The following is a 17,861-nucleotide window of genomic DNA, read 5'->3' as shown; positions in this document are numbered from 1 at the left end:
GTTTGCCTTTAACTAATTTGAATACCCTCGACGGTGTTTGCGCAACGGACCGGTTTCCTTGCAATCACGTTTACGGCTCGAAAGGACACGCAATTTCCTCACTTTGATAACCCAGTTCCGACGACGAACGATTGAACCGTCTATTTAAGGCGTTCTAGGAATGTTTTTAGGATGCTTTTTTCGAGGAAGTTCTTTACAAAACAACCGTAACACGTTGCAGTATCGGTTGCGTACACGTGAAAAAACGCAGGAAAAAATATCGAAAATTTCAAAACAACGACGGCATTTTGAAGTTTGAATATCAGCTTTCTCGATTTTTTTCGTATTTCTCAAAAATCAGGGGGTAAAAGTAATATTTCGGCAATGTTAATTTATGCGATAACCGCACGTGTACATCAAATGTGAAGTCAATCAATGAATTATAACTTGAGATATCCAGTTAATGCTTCTAAAGCTGAGTACACGTTGTAAAAAAGGTTTCTTAAAGCATAACCAACGAATATTAATCAGACACAATAGTAACTATACAGGATGTTAATAACCTGTATGTTCCACGAACGAAGTCTCGTATCAAACAATATTATTCTATATTTTCGATTCCATTTCTCTTCCATCTCTCCATTCAGGGTCGTGTTTACCACTCCATCGACACGGCCCGTGAATGTTCCACCGTAAACACGACAGAAAAATTCTTTCAGGCTGTCATTTATCACGAATTAACCGGAAATACACCGAACAGAACGAGAATGTGAAAAAAAAAGGGCGACGTTGTATTTGTAGTCGAGTGGGGTGGGCAAACAATAAAATACACATATCGATAGTCTTCGGTTGCATGGAAGAGTAGGTCGAGGCGAGGGAGTTGTGTGTACAGGGGAGGGGGGAGGGGGGATGGAGGGGTGAAAAAAGCGATTCCCCAAGGCAACGAAGCGTTCGCTCGTGTTTTTCGGAGTCAGTCTCGTTAGAAGGCAATTTTTATCGACAACAGGGGATTTTTACAGTCGCGGTCGCGCGAGCCAACATTTCGAGCGTGGCGTCGGTCTCGTTTTAACGTGGCTCGTTCCCCACGGGGTAGAACGTTCCGCTCGGGCCCCTCCTCGTTGTCGGAATTACATTTTGTTACGTGCTCCTCGCGCCCTTTTTTTTTTTTTTTCGTCGCTCTGCAAACGTAATACGTGTCGCTATCTACTTTCACGAACCGACATCTCCTCTCTACCCCTCCTGTCGCCCCCACCCCTATTTTAGCCAGAACGAGCGCCATTGGCCGAGAAACAAACGTTTCCAGGGGAATAAAGGACTTTTCGTTTCGCTGTCGAAACGTTTCGCGACAGGAGAATCCTTTTGAATTCGAGAATCGTCTCTCCTTCAACTCTAAGATGCGAAACTTGAGACTTTTGAGGAGGTACAATGGTTACGTGACAGTTCGAAAGGGTTCCTGCCGGGAATTAATGGATTGTTGCTCCGGGATATTTGGACTTTGGTAAACTGGGGCTTCCTTCGGATTGACGAACCCGATGGGGGTAGTCAAATTTGAGGGATGTTCAGGGGGATCTAACTGATCTGTGTTAACTCGTACGTTCTCCGCGAAGGGGATTAGTAGTTTGTAACTGTGGAAAGTACGGACAGTAATAAACTGGAGTTTCCGTAGTAAGCTTTCAAGGTATTTGAAAAATATTTTCTTTGGTTTAGAAGAAGAAAAAATATTCATTATGGTGCTTACCGAATTCGTCTCAGTGTCCGCGAAAGATAAAAAATATAAATCCATCTATAAAAATCTGAAGGTAATCTTGAAAACTCTAAAGAAAAATTTGACCCAATCATCGTGAAACTCTTCTTGAATCACATTATAATAGCTACAAAAATTTCGATCGAGCAAAAATTCAAACATTTCCCACTTTTTCAGAATTCAGAATTCACAAGACCCACCCCTATAAACGATAATTTAAACAGTTTAAATAATTCTCAGATAATTCACCATTCAAGCGTTGGTCTTCACTGTACCGATTGGAGAGAATATACTCGTGTGAATTTCTATTCGTCAAAGTTCTCCACAATCACTGGAATCGGAACGTTCTAGCGGGCGTTAATACGGAATTGTTGACGTTTCGTGGTTTCGCGTATTGCCTCAGCGCCACGTCGATCGCGTGCAATTTTCTTGATCTGTCGTGTGCACTCGACATTGTCGTGAACGCAATCGTTCACGCGAACACGCCGCCGGGGTGGAAGGAAACTCGGCGCAACAATCGATGAGAAGCCCGAGATTGCTGCGAGGGAAAATTGTTGAGAGGCTTCGCGACGGTTGCCATCGAATATGTGGCGTGCGCTCGCGTATGCAAGTGAAAAGCGGAATTCCGCCGGTAACCGCCGAAATCGCGACACATACATCGAGAGGACGCGTCACCTTTGCGCGTTCAATTAGAATGCCCGTAAGACATGTCTTCACCGTCGATTATGCGCACACACAAACGGGAACATTATTACGGTTTGGATAGACGCGGAATACGCCTATTACAATTCTGCCTGTCTGTACAGCAAATGGTTAGAAAGGTTTTTTTAACCCATTAATAGCTAACGTAGTGTTAACGTAACATTTAACTCGTAATTTGTTTTCACTGCATTTACATTATTGAATTCTGTTTTTCATACTGCAGTTACGCAAAATTTGGTTTTATTGGAAAACGTTTAAACGTATTGTGGAACATTTGATGGGACACATCGGATGGATACAATTTGATTTTTTTATATCATATTTTTGTTGAGATATCAAGTGACTTTGAGTTCTGTCGAGGTCAATTCATTTTTTTTTTAATACCATGTTGTTGCCAATAGGACGAATTCAACGACCTATGGCATGATGGTATTAAAAACAAGATGCACTGACCTTCGAAACAATCAAGGTGACATTGACACCTCAAAACAAAAATAAGAAATAAAAAAATCAAATTGCATCCATTTGATGCGTCCTTCAAAATGCTACATAATTCATCGAAACATTTACTGATATAACAAATACGTAACGAGTTATTTTAGACAGTAGTTTTTATTGACTCACCCTGTATAAATTCTACAAAAGCCTCGCATCTATAATCCCACAATATTTAAAATTATACAAAAATCATTAGCTCAAAATTATTCTGACAAATGAATCTCACAGTGAATGACAGAAATACCTGAACATCAGAGTCCCGCGCGGAATCGTTCCCAGAAATTCCAAAGTGGACCAATTCAGAATCGACGTATCGAAACATCGAGTCGACAAATAAACACCAGCGAGTGGGGGGTTGAGGCTCGTCTCTCGCAGAATACGATTCAACATCCCTTAATCGCGTCGCACGGAACGAATTGGGGCCACAAAGAGAGAAGCGGGTTAATTTCCGCGCGCGGGACTCGTCCGCGAGTCGCGGATGATACCGGGAATGAAACTTCGAACTCGTTGAAAAATTTGCAACACGCCCGTGAGCTATCGGGGTTTCGACTGACGAAGGGGGCGAGCCTTTTCACGGGGGAACCACCGCTGCCCGCCCTTCCCACCTTTCTTCCAGCGCTTTGATCCTGTAATCAGCTCTTTGTTCCCACCCGCTCTGATCCGTTACCCTTGTAAATGACCCGTTGATTCGAGCGTTCCTTTTATCAAGCATGCAAATATGAAATCGCGGCCCATTTCTACCCTTTATCAACAGCCTCGAGAGAGAACGAGCTTGGGGGGTGTCGTCGCGATGGGGTAGTTAACCCTGTTGCGGTTATCCGCGCCACCACGAACACCACGCCACGGAAAATTCAAACTGGAAAGTTCCTTACCGCCGTTGTGGGAGGGGCTGTAGAGTCCTGAAATTCACACAACGCGGCGAACTTTTCACGAAAATCCGCGGCCTAAAGTTCGCCACCCCCCTGCGCGATGTAAACGCGTTCGAGCCCTTCGTTAACTCTTTGCAGGAACCGTTGGATACCAGGGGCCGAGCTGATGTTAAGGGGTAACAATTTCAGATAGGAATCTGAGAACCCGTGGAGAACGTTCGAACGACTTAAATTTACATTTCGAGTGAACGATACCGGACGGTTTGTCGTTATGGCGGAGATACCTAGAGAGAGAGGGGGCGAAGATAGATTAATAAATTGTCTTTTGCTTTTGATTATATGCGGCTTATACTCTTTGGTAATTTAAATTTAATACGTAGGATTGAATGTAGTTTTTATTTTTGTATTACATACGGTCGGTTATGAAATTGTTAGAGCCACAGTATGAAAAGTACGTTTTTTTGTGTTTTGTAGAAATAAAATCATGATATCAAGATTTGTGTTTAGTTAACAATAGTCTACTGTAAATACACAACAAAAAACGAAGTTAGTTTATGTAGTTATAAGGAATAGTTAATCCAATGAAGTTTTACTTTAAATAATAATAAAAGTATAAGGACTAATGAATTCACACCAATAGCACTACTAACGTGATCAAAATCTCGTTCAAAATTTTTGGCTCTAAACATTGAAGAAGCAGATTATCGGCGGAAATCCTGTGAAAATCGACACGCCGATCGATTCGACGGCCCCGTGTTTGCGTTTCGGCGGAGACCTGCGCCGGGATCCAGGTGAAGCAAGATAATCTCCGGTGAAAGCCACTTACGGAGTGGTGTATGGTACTTTAACTTGTTATTATACAAGTTCCCGTGCCGGCGCTTAAATAAGCTTGCGGCCCCGTTGAGAAAGGGGACGAAAAACGGGGCACCGCGCCGCGCCTTAGCTCGTCGCAGCGTGAAGATTTAACGAACGCTTAACGAGCTTTTGGTAACTAAAGAAATAACCTCGGCTGTCGGGCTAAGCAATCCAGTTATCCCTTCGCTACCCCTTCCCCGAAGAGGGAATAATAATTACAATGAGAAGCCGCTGGCTACGAAAACTTCGGATGTACTTTCTGTACCTCTTGTTTCGTTTATTTTTCAACGGTTGAGCTTGTTTATATTATTCGTTAAAGGGGGTGTCGCTTCCATCTTAAACGGACGAAAAAGGAAGAAAACGGCACATCAAGGTCGTCTCGAGAAATTGAAGGAGAATCACTGCAGGGGAGAAGAAGAGGTTAATCTTTTAATTGAGAAGGATTTGAGAGAATTTAACCGGACCTCTCGTTTGTTTACTATATATTTATATTGTTACATTATTTATACTTGGGATTGAATTTTTGAATATTCACTGAATCGATTTCTGTTTAATGAAATACTAGATATCCTTAGGAAGCTGTTTTAACACATTCGTAGCCGGCGGTTTTGAGGCGAGACACTTAACTGAATACCGCGTACAATTTTAAAATTTGAAATCAATTTTAAATTTGATCATCTTGGAAAAGAGAAACGGAATGCTACAGATTTTAAAATGACGTAAGTCTAAGTTTCCGGTTACGAATATGTTAAGAGTTTCAATAGCAAGAATGACACACTTACGGGCCTTGATCCAACAAGTTCTGCTACAGATCTTCTGGGTAGTTTAATTAACAAACAGGTTGCTTGTTCTTTATTGCTGGTTACGAAAACATTTAGCAACTAGTCCCCTTTCGTGTTTTACTTCAAGAAAGAAGAAGAAGGAGGCCTTTAATCTCTGGGACCCGTGTACGGGTAATGATAAACGACCGCAACTGCGTAAAACTGTGAAGTGTATTTCATGCGTCCAGCAGCTCTGCCGTGAAATTATCGCGAATGTGTCGCGCACTCTACGACCCTCATACTGCTCCAAGAACCGCAAGCATAATGTAGGTTTATTGCAGTTACAATTTCGGTTGTTATTTCATCCAAGTTCTCCGCGTTTCCTTAAGTTCTTTTTCCTTTCAATAGGAATATTCTAAGAATGTCCATTATGCTTTGTAACATGATGGATTTACATTAAAATCTTGTTTCTAATTCTTAGGAATCTCCTTTCTTTTGTAAGTGCTCAAAATGAGTCTACGGAAAAAATTACTCATTCTAATTCAATTCCTCATTCATAGATTGTAAATTCTTATTTAAATTATCTTCAGTATAGTTAAGATTGGAAAAGTTGTAATTGAACCAAAATTTATTTCTTGAATTAATGGAGTTAAAAGTAAATAGGCCTCCAAGGGATAAGCTTAATATTTTAAAGAACGTTGTATACAATGCATAAAAATGTGCAATCTATTGATTCAGGATAATAAAAATGGTGAACTTTGGAACAGAGTCAAGCAAGACACACGTTTATACGGTTTTCTTTCGATATTTTGGTGTACCCTGTGGATCCTTAAGGCGAATTTCTCATGCGATCAGATGTAGCATACAAATATTGCTTACAAATTTAACGAAACAATAAATTCTTTTACGGTTTCGTATTGTTCGACTGTGGAAGGTCTCGATACACGAGGTCTTCGAAAATTCCGGTCGCTCCGGACGATTTCGGAAAAGAAGCACGTTTGCCACATTCGTGACAGCGGGGCAAGGAGGATAGGGAAAACGTATTCGCGTTTTCCACGAACGAATAACCCCGGGAAAAGTCGAGGACCGTGAGGTTTCGCGAAATATGTCAAACAGGGACGAGAAATATTGACTTCAATATTTATAGAGGCGAATCTTGGGATCCAAGTGCACGCTATCGGAGCCATATTCCCTTCGCGATCTGCACACTGAGAAAGAGAAATCTTGTTACTTCGTGTCACACGCCAGCTCTATATTGTGTCACATTTCTCCCATGAATCTAACAAATTTCTATATCGTTTTGCACCAATTAAATATACATTAGAATAGTTCTGTAGCTTAGAACAAAATTTATATATTCGAGCAATCACCTCTACTTTACATTGCTTCGTGTTGATTAGGATTTATCCAATCAATCCCCAATCTGTGATCTCTCGATCGATCGAGACTGAATAACTTCGTTTATCGTTTTACCGATTTTAAATCCGGTCGTTCGGTTCGAAACGTTTCCGTCGAATTTTCCGTTCTCCCGGTATATTTCCCCATTTACCTCACCCGGGGGCATTTCTCATGTCGAACGCGATAGAAGGCTTCGAATGAAACCGACGCGGGCTTGCCAGAGAGACGAGTGGATATCCTTCGGATGAGACAAGAAAGTTCGCGGACGTTTAAGTTCTCCCCGTTCTTTTTGTCCGAGACACCAGCGCTCGTAAAGTAGCTCCACGGAAGCGATCGTCTTTCGTCCTGACAGATCATGAGGGTTCGCAACGAACTGAGGTGAGCTGCTGCTGCTACCCAGGCGGTCGAGGGATATATTAGAATCTGATTCAACACTAAACCGACCCGCTAATGGAATTGACTGTTAGAAGTTTGTGTGCCGAACATCACGTTTTCAGCCGCAACTCCGAGGACCACGGGGAGTGGGCTGAAACCACTGTTCCCTGACGCACTGGAAACTCCGGTAATGGATATCTTCCTTCAGTCAAACATCCCGCTTCATCGATGTTTCTGACTGTTTGCCACTGGGGAAGTTAATTGGGACAATTTAACTGGGCGCCAACTGATGGTTTTGGTAACGGGAATATTTCGTTGTGCCATAGATTTGATGGAACATTTGTTGTTTTTATTATAGCATGTACAATTGCACATGGTATGTCCGAAAATTTTCAGAATTGAAATTGAAACTGCGGTTTTTCGTAAAATCATAATACTCTTCGTCATGAATTATTCAAAATATTTTTCTTTTGAAGAGTTACTGTACGTAATAATTATAGAAATTTTGGAAGTGAATTTCATAATTTTTTTCTTTCGTAAATGATGAAATGAACAACGGTCGAAAGTTTTGGTATCAGGAGTCATGAATTAACACAATTTTACTATTTTTGAATTGAAAATTCTAGGTCATATATTATCGATGAAAATAGATGGCAATGGTTCTCGCGATACGGTTCCGAGCCAGTGCCAAAGAGCGAGTCAGTACTGTACTCTATTTCCCTCCAACCACGAACGTCCGAATTTCCACGAAATAAAATTACTCGACGAGATTGAAATCGAATTTCCTCTTTTTTTCCAATGGTTGTTGCAGCAGATTCTAAGACGCCGACTGTATATATTCCCCCGCATTGCTTACACGCCGATGATAAATGCAGATTCTTCCTTCTACCCGCAATCGCTGGCCTCTTCTCGTTCCTCGGCCTCGAAACCCCGGTATCTAGCCCGAGGCAATCGCTGAAGCAATCTCGACTTCTTATTGATTGCAGCTCAAGCAACTCGTGCGTGTAAGGGGCTCAAGCCAGTCGAACGCTATCCTCCGGATTTTAAAATCGTTCCCTCGAATTGAACAAGGGGACGCCACGGAAATTATTCTGTCGAGGATTGTTTCGATTCCTGCGATTTTTATTTCCCCCGACTCCCTTGTTCGTTTTCTTTATGAACCAACATACGTGATCCGAGATAAAATTTCACTTCATATGTGAAATCAAATATTCTTCTGATATAAATAAGTTTACTATTCTTAATCCGATTGTTATGTTGACTATTCTGATTATATGTGAAGAATAACGATGCGTGTTTCCGTAGGATACAAATGTAAAATTACAAACAAAAGTACCACAGATTACTAGACTACCTACGTAATAATCATATTCAAATTAAACGTTCGGTCCACCTGGACCCACGACTATTAAGAGTTCGGATGAAAAAATTCCCAACGATTCGATGCCTTAACAACCAAGATTCAGGTTCGATGGCTTTAAACGATAAAAAAAAGATCAGAAACTCTCCACATCTGCCCAGTAAACATGTTTCATCCCCTATTCGCAATCTCCTCCACTGTAACATCTAAAACTGCCCCCAATTATAATTTTTCAAAACGCTTACAAGTATCTACACAGGAAGTCAGTCCATATGGATCCCTCATGTTCCCCCATGGTGTTTAAGTTCAGGCAAGCCTTCGACTTCTCAAGTGTTTCGGGACATCGATGTAGGGGGACACGGGAATGTGGAGGATACAGCAGAAGGGTCCTCGTCGCTACGGGACGATTCCGTTTGATCTTCGAAAGACACGCGGGAACGTACCCCCCCAACCCCCTTTGTTGCGCGCGCAAAGTGGGTCCTCGTCGCTACGGGACGATTCCGTTTGATCTTCGAAAGACACGCGGGAACGTACCCCCCAACCCCCTTTGTTGCGCGCGCAAAGGGCGGTGGAAAAAAGTTTATGACGCGGAATGGGAATTGATGTCTCGTAAAGCCAGGCTCTGCTTGCATCGTACTTTCCGTGTGATGTTATCCTGTTAACGTGTTTAGATGTTTCCCCCTTACGCTCTGTTAGAGCAAATCTCCACGTAGATAAATTGGCCGTCGCGGCACGTGGCCTATCTTAATATTGCATATCATTACTGCCGCTTAATGGTTCCCGACAACAACTACAATTACGGGTAATAACTTAGACCGAGTCACAACATCGTATAAGCTGCATCGTAGACACACACCTAATATGTTGCGTTATATCGACGCTGTCTCAGACACGACATGGGTAGCATTTTTTGGGCTGTCACGACTGAATCACCGAGACTTAATTGCTGTCATCGAGCTCGTTCTCTGAGCATTGTACATTGAAGTGTAAATTCAGCTTTGGCTAGGGGAAAATGTAACGTAGGGGTAGAGCCTCCTACCACTTGGCACCGGAAATTACTGAAATTTATGCCAAATTAACATTCGATTTTACATTTATTTTTCTCCGCCTAACTTCTTACGCCAGTTTTTCCCCTGGCGGAAGCCGAGTTTGCTCGTGAAGGTACATATCCTGAGGGACTTGAATTCGTGAAACGAACATTCGAACGAAAACGACTCAGTATTTACAATTAGTTAACTTTGTTCTGTACGAAATGTGGGAAAATGTTTAATTATTTGGTGTAACTTATTATATGTATATTCTTTTATGCAAAATGCAACGGACACACAGCTGTATTGATTCTTCGCAAACTGTTTCCATAGGTAAGCTGATATTCGACTGTTATTGACCACATGTCGAGAACAATTCCGTAAACATCAACAAATCGCGGAGTTCGTATTAATAAATACTAAATCGTATAAGCAGACGTGAAACAATGTAATCATTAATTAATGTACGCGTACAGGATGTCATAATAACAATAATGGGACACATCCACAGGATCGATTCTATACGTCAAATTAAGACCAGAATAAAAAATGATGAAATTTCGTTCGAAACTTCATTCCTGAGTTATTAATTGTTGAAAACACAGGCGAAATACGTGTGAAATACGTCTGACGAGTAATCTACTTGAGATTCGCGTTATTTAACTTTTTCCACGAGTTGGTTTCATTCATTAAATTCAGTAGTTAATGACTACGAAACAAAACGACAAACGAAAGTTCGTCATTTCTGATTTACGTCTTATTTTGGCACATATTATAGAATCCACCCTGCGAAAGTGTTCCACATTTTTATTATCACCCTGTGTATATGACGTCGAATTACAGACTGCAAGGAGGGTTAATATTGAAAAGTGATTGTAATATTGCGGGGTCGCAGAAAAGTGGAATAAGTTTTCTCACTTACCGGTGACCTTGATGTGATAGGGCAACTGGGCACGCCACGTGTCCTGCATTTTTCGATCGGGCGCGACGCATCGATACTCCCCGGCCTCCTGATAAACGACACGACTTAGAGCCAGTGGTCCGGGACCGCCGACTGGATCCATTCCAGGACCGTGTCCCCAGCAACCACCGTCGCACTCCAAAGTCACCGCGCCGCCGATCTGAACTTCCATCTTCCGGGAATCGGTTGCCTCGCCGTTCAAAGCTTCAGCTTCCGTTTCCATGTCTGGGTCATCTGCGTATCATTGATTTCAAAGTTTGTAAATAAATGTATACAAAACAAAGATTACCATTTGCCTTGTAAATCGAAGTGTACGCCTCACTATTCGCAACAGACTATTCAAATAAAACAGAAAATATAGAAGAATTACTTTAAAAAAAAAAAACTTCAACTTCCAACCCATTCCAATCTATTTTCCCCACAAAAAAAATTCCATGTGTCGTCCCTTAATAATTCAATTATTAAGGACTATTTTCCAAAAATTTCCGATAATATCCGCTATCGGGAAACATTCGAAATTTCAATTTCTCCGTAGGTGCCGAGCTTGGTCCGCACGATCACGATTCTCGAGCACGCATCGAACATCCTTATCCGTGGGTATCTTAAAGCGATCCCAGGATCCAACGGCGTTGTCATCGATATCAACGAGAGGGCGGCCCCTCGCATCAGGAATCGGACTCACGTACCGGGGATAAAGCTAGGGGGTGTAAGTGGCGCTACCGCGTGTGGGGTTTAGCAAAATCTTTTCCCGGACCTCGAGGACACCGCAGTCGTATCCCAACCATCCCCCTCCACGTCTTTTCTCTTTCGATCCCACCTACAGAATTATACGTCCGCGATCGTTTGCTCTCGAGCTAACGCTATGTCCACAATTACGGATGGGAAAAGGGTACGGGCGAGGGGGGTGGTTCATGTCGTGTCCGTGGTATCTCTCTTCGCCGTAGAATTAGAGTTCGGGTCGGCCAGGGGCGGTGGAATTCGTTCGAGGGTGAGAAGGAAGCGCAGAAGGAACGAAAAGAAGACGAAGAAAAGGGGTGGTGGGCCCGAAAGGGAGACGGTGGTAGGGGAAGAGGGATGGAGAAAGAACAGTTCTTTGAGTTAGCAAGCTGATCCTCCGGCTCATCCTATAACAAAACAAAGGGATCAAAGTGGTGGATGCGACGATAGGAGGCTTTTACACCCACCCCCCTGATCACCCGCCCTTTTCGACCCCCGACTCTCGTGCCTCGGCTCGCTGGCTGCCCCCGACTATACCTCGTTTGTCTTGTAGTTTGTTCGGAATTTTAACGGCAAACACAGTTCCGACGCTATAACAAACACGACGAGGGCATTTTCCACTTTTTCTTCGTTACAACCGGGTGGTGCACGTCGCCTCTTTTTTTAATGGCGATTCTCGTTACCGACGAATTTGATCTATCGCCCAGCAATCCCAGCCGACCCCGCGCGCTTTGATCCCTATGACGCTAGTCGAGACTGGTTGGAATCCACAGGGTGTCGATGTGATTCGCATTCGTGATCAACCCTTCTATCGTGTGAGCATGCAAATTAAGGTTTCTACCATTTTACGGAGAAGCTTGGCTCTCTGGTAGTATTTCAACGTTTAGAAGAGCTTTGTAAGAGCGGCTTTGTGCTTCTTCGATTTGGAATTGTGAGCAATCTGGTAGTCGGTGATGGAACTCCGATGAATTCTGACTTTCACGTATGTAGATGAAGAGTTCCCAAGTGATACGGAAGTAGCCACCCAATTTTTCTTTAAACCTCCTACACCGAATGCAGGGTCATTTTGATCCAGTTACAGAAATCACCTTATTCTTTGTTCAAATGTTAGTTATATTAGTGACAATACACTAATAATCAAAACGTCATAAAACATCGACACAATATCAATCAAGGATGTAGTTCTCGACGACAAAATTTTCGTGTCCTTGTCGCGACTAAATTTTTCTATTTGAAAAAGTTTGGATATTTTTAGGACCATACACATGAAAACATATTTACAATTTTATATACAATTCATCCATCAATTCCGTATATAATAAAGTTTTATTTACTTGTCAAAATGACCCTGCATTCGTTTGCTGTGTCATTTCCAGAATATCAGTCTTGCTACGTTTCACTCGCCTAAAATTGCATTTCGATACCAGAAGCAAAAATTACAGTGTATCCTTTATCCTTTAATCTACACACGAAGTTCGTTTTTTACCCGAAATTCCAATCAGTAACGAGCTCGTACAACACGGAATTAAACCCTTTGCAAAGACCGCTCCCCCCAGGAGACAGCAAATCCAATCGAAGTCGCCGGAGTCATTGAAAAAAATCTAAAATCGTTAAAAATCAATTTACGAAGGAGATCCCCCTCCCAGTCCGTGGGTACCCTTTTTCACACGGGTGTTCTCCTATCTAAACGCGTGTGCCTGTCGACAATCCCCGGGTGAAATTGCAGAGACCGTTTAAAACCCGCTCCCGACGTTATCCGTGGATAAGTAATCCCGGCCAGGAGATTCGAACAGGACGTGGTAGCACTGTAATCGATAATTCCTACGGAGGATGGTTGGTTTATAGGTGCTCTAGAGCCATCTAAATTGCGTAGAGATTAGGTGCTCGGAAACCCGTATCGAGAATCGTCGGTTGAGGGTGCAAACGGAAGCGAGGGAGCCGAAGAGGGGAACTCGGATCGGTCGAGAAGGACGATGGTGGGACGAAGGGGGTAGAGATTTCGAGAGATGGAAGGGGGAGGGGGTGGGACACGGATCACCCTACCACTGGTTATAATGGCAAGATGGAAGGAATGGAGGAGGGGAGGGACCACCGTAGGAAATTTGCAAATTTTCACGACAGGGCACGGATAATTTCCGGGTGGCTCGGTGGCTAGGAATGCCTGCCCCGCTATCGCCCCCTTTCCTCCTGGAGAACAGATAGACAATACTCTTTCGGATGCGAAACGCACGATCGTTTGCTGTTTTTACTTCAGTCGGAGGCGAATCCAAGCTAGCTCGAGGATGGCTAATCCAACGCTTGTATCTACGGTATCGGAATTAATTTTTAAATAATTAAAACATTTCAAACTAAACTTCCTTTTCAATTTTTTACAATGAATATTCCTTGTTTCTGCCGTCCATTAAATTTTCCAAACCTCTACATCTCTCTCCTACAGAAACACCAAATAAAAATAAAAATGACATAATAGTTAATAACTCTAAGCAACATTCTACATTAATATCATCGATACCGTTACACCAAGTATCGACAGAGCTCAATTATCCGCGTATTTCCGATATACCCCGAAATATCTTGTGTATCCGTGAAATTCGGACAAACTCCCACCGATACATCGACGTAATTTAGAAATAAAATTTTTAGACAATATATTAACCCCGCCGGCAATTGGTAATCTCGTACAAGGCAGGAACAATAGGCCCGCTATATTGTTCGAGCGTAGGCCCGGTGAAAGGGTCAAAACGAGGCCGCGCGCCACGTCGTCGTCGGCGGCGGCGATTGGACTATCGATCTACTCACAGCGTACGTTGAGAAAATAACCGATGCTGGTGAATATGCCGAGCATGTGCCTGGTGTAACATTTGTACCAGCCGCTCTCGGCCCGGCTGATTTTTGTGAAGTTCAGCCATCCGTCGTCGCTCTGCTCGACGGGCGGTCCATTGTCTGAAACACAAACGCGGAGGCTCCGCTGGATACGCGAATTAACTCGCTGGAAACATCGCTGGTAGCGCGGGGAAGGACGAGGAATCGTCGCCGTCCGAGCGTGGACCCGCTCGTTCACTCGCTGCACGATCTTCTCACGCGAGTCCAGCTCGCGCGCGCGCATTTTCCCCGTGCAGTTACCGATTAACCGGCTGGAATTACGCGGTCGAGGCTGGCGCGACGCCAAAACGACACGAGCAACGGGATAGGACAGCCGGCTCTACCACGTTATTGTCCTTTGAAAAATTCCGCCCCGCGCGAAATTACGCGCCGTCGACTTGGAATAATACGCGGATATGGGCTTGTTATAATAATATATTGTTCGGAAGGATCTACTTGTACTGTACAGTACAAGAAGAAAAAAGATATTGGAAGTTTCCTTTCGAATATTCCGTGTATAGGATTGTGTTGCAAAATCTCATTGTCGATTAACAGTTGTCGGGTTGTAGATTTTTGGGAAATTACAAGGTTTGATCAGACATGTTCAGAGACTCCAGGTGTAAATTATTTATTGTTAATCTGAACAGTAATTCTGTAGGATTGTAATGAAGGTAATCTTCTCTATAATTATAATTTTATATAATATTGTTTAATGCAACACAAACTGACTGTAATGTGTTAATATACTAGTCTTCCTGAACTACCAGCTTTATTATTCTTTAACGATTGTCTATAAATTCAAAGATATTCATTGTGTCATGCATGATCCTAAGATATTTTCAAGCAGTGAAATTAATAGAAGATCTATCGCGAAACCCTAAAACCTCAGTTTATGTACTTAATGTATTACAGAGATTCGCCTGTAAAATATATCTATATTATAATTATGCATTACCTTCAAATCACCAGACATAGCAACGCAGAGTCGTACAATAAACAGAAACCGTACCACCAACCTATAAGAAACATTTTCGAGAAATGTCCAAAGATTTCGAAGCTCTCCCTACAAAGCTGATCCTATTCGAACATCACCAGACGAATTAACGGGTGAAAATACTCGTACCCGTGGCAGAAGCATCGCCAGTAAATCCCGAGGTTAACGAAGATCCGGTAATCCAAGCCAGAGATCGTATCGATTTTATTCGGTTTAATCAAATTAGCGCACGCGATCCGCCCATTCGACTCCGCGAAACATCTTCTCTGTCTCTCTTGTCGAGGCGATGGATGAAGAACCGAAGAAACAAACAAAAGCAGGAGGAAAAAGAAGCCGACCGGGAAAAGGGATGCCCGGTCGAGTTACCCAAATAGAAAGAAAGGAAAAGGAAGAAGCTTCTATTCAAGGTGGGAGGTGGAGGAAGGGGTGGAGCTCGAGGATCTCGTTTCACCGAAGTCGTCCGCGAAACTTTCATCCGGCTATAGGCTTTTTCCTTGCTCGTTGTTTTTAGCTCGCCTCCCCCGATGCGATTTGACGAGAACCAGAATTCGGCGCAGCTGTCGGATTTACTGGTTCGAGGCTACGCCAACGTACCCGAGCATGAACCAGCGTTGACATGGACGGTAGTATTTTTTGAAGGTAAGTTTATTGTATTATAGGTACGACAAAACGTTATTGGAATTTTAGAGTAGAATCTATTGTGACCTGAGGATGATGTTACTTTTGTTCTAATAGTATAAATTCTGGCAATCAACCGTGTTGATTATAAACCTGTACCACCAACTAAAGTACCTATCTATTAAATCTTACTCAACGTCTCGTGTTATCAAATACAGTTTCAATCCGGTTACTATCATCGTAGAAAAACGACCTACATACCCCGATGCGTCAGTTTAATAAATCCCTGTTCCAGATCATCCCTGTCCCTTCCAACGGACGCGATTTGACGAGCACCAGAATTTCGTCGCAGCTGTCGGATTTACTGGTTCGAGTCTGCACCGCGTTCCCGAATGTGGAACAACGTCGAGAGGGTGAGACACACGGGGGGTTAGTTCGGGCAGTAGGGGTGGAAGAAAGCGAGTCGAAGAGGAAGATCAGCCTGGAACAAGAAGGATGAAACGTTCGTTGCCGCGCGTATCCCCTCACTCCGTCGCCGGAGTTTTCTGGCGAAACTTTTATGCGTTCCTGCATAACGGTCTAGGGGGTAAGGGGATGGTTGACTGGGGGTGGACGGGTGGTGGTGGTCGACCAAAGAGATCGGGCTCGCTCGGTGACGCTGCCAAAACACGGCCGACTCTGTGAACCGTATCTATAGCGACCGGAGGCCAGGAAAAGATGTCCCGTTATTTTGTATGAAATAGGAGCGTTACCGTGACTTGGCCCGAAAAGCCACACGACATTTCCGGTAAGGTCATACGGGGATTCCGGCAATTTGGCCGGGAAACAAAGGAAAACCCCCGGCTCGAAGCGAATCGAGAGGACACACGGGAAAGACACACGCTGTCCAGGGAGAACTGGATGAGTTGCGTGCGACGACGACCAGGATGTCCTCGTATGAAACTGCGCGGAACAATTGGGCTCTGAGGTTTCTAATTTTCGGACCGTTTAAATGTGTCGGGGAGAATGCGGCGTGTGATTCGTCGACGATACTGCTATGCCCCCCTAGCCACGGATTTAGGTCGCGTTTCGGGTAAAGCCGTTGTTTTCCGAGTATTAAGCTGGGACACACCTGGACATGTGTATAGTGGGTGCGATGCATATATGTCATCGCGTATGCATTTGAATGTTTTGAAGGAAATGTGAATTCTAAAGTAATTTTACTATCTTGATTTATTTTTATACGAGATAACGGTCTGGAGTATGGTTTGTATTTATCAACGTTCTAGAATCTGAAATGTTTTAACACGTGAATGCCACGTTACCCAAATTTGGGTGAGACGTAGGTACATTGCAAACAGGCTGCATTATTTAAATACCGTTAGAAAATTTTTGCGTAATTTAATGTCGCAGTATAATTTAGATAAAGACCAACATTAACTGAACGCAATTTTTTTGCGACGATTTATGACTTAAAAAAAGAAATAAATTGTGTCTGGCTACATACGGACTTTTTCACTCTGACAGTCAACGTGCTAACGCGTGAATGCACGTGGTTTACTCTCGGGGCACTGTTACGATAAAATACATTTGTTTGAATTTTTAGTAGGTACTAACGATATAAGTATTTGAATTTACTAATTATATTCGTGAAATGTCAAATGTTTCTGTTCACACCTTCAATGTTTTTGAGTATAGTTCAACGACGTCGGTCATCGGTGATCAGAGATGGGAAAATTCATTATCTAAGTAAAGAGTTTCGAAATTCCAATCTTTATATTAAATTAATATTATTCTGTAAACGAGTAAACACTTGGCCAATAATTCAATCCCATTAACTGTTTCAATGTCATGATGACAAGCTAATTTAGAATGGTAAAGATTATTTTCATCTGCACTTCGTCGGAAATGAACATCCAAAGTGACCAGTAAGCAAAACCAGTCCCTTGCCTGTGATGAATTGATTGGAATATGGCTCAATCATCTATCTCTTTAGATAATTCAGTGTTTGACTATGTATTAATCGAATAAAATTCTTCCCATCTCTGTCGTTGATTCCCATAACAGTGACCACGTCAAAGAAACGCGCTCCACTAAAAATTTCTCCGCAAAAATGCATCTTCAATCCATTCGATCAACCCCCCAGTCATCTTCTTCGTGG

The 17,861-nt window shown here is 42.9% G+C and overlaps 1 protein-coding gene across 1 annotated transcript in view; it reads right to left on the bottom strand.

The window, feature by feature from the left end:
* The window catches only part of LOC107188919 (hemicentin-2), a 242,200-nt gene that overhangs the window by 58,277 nt on the left and 166,062 nt on the right, over nt 1–17,861 (bottom strand). The window contains exons 8-9 of the mRNA XM_015577317.1: nt 14,047–14,190; nt 10,492–10,764 (exon numbers count right to left, since the gene is read on the bottom strand). Coding sequence (XP_015432803.1) covers nt 10,492–10,764; nt 14,047–14,190 — 417 coding nt within the window. The remainder of the gene's footprint in view (nt 1–10,491; nt 10,765–14,046; nt 14,191–17,861) is intronic.

The sequence above is a fragment of the Dufourea novaeangliae genome, unplaced genomic scaffold, assembly GCF_001272555.1.
Source record: "Dufourea novaeangliae isolate 0120121106 unplaced genomic scaffold, ASM127255v1 scaffold125, whole genome shotgun sequence".
In the NCBI taxonomy this organism is placed as follows: Eukaryota; Metazoa; Arthropoda; class Insecta; order Hymenoptera; family Halictidae; genus Dufourea; species Dufourea novaeangliae.
Note: the sequence above shows the minus strand (reverse complement) of the source record. Positions and strands in the feature narration are given on the sequence as shown.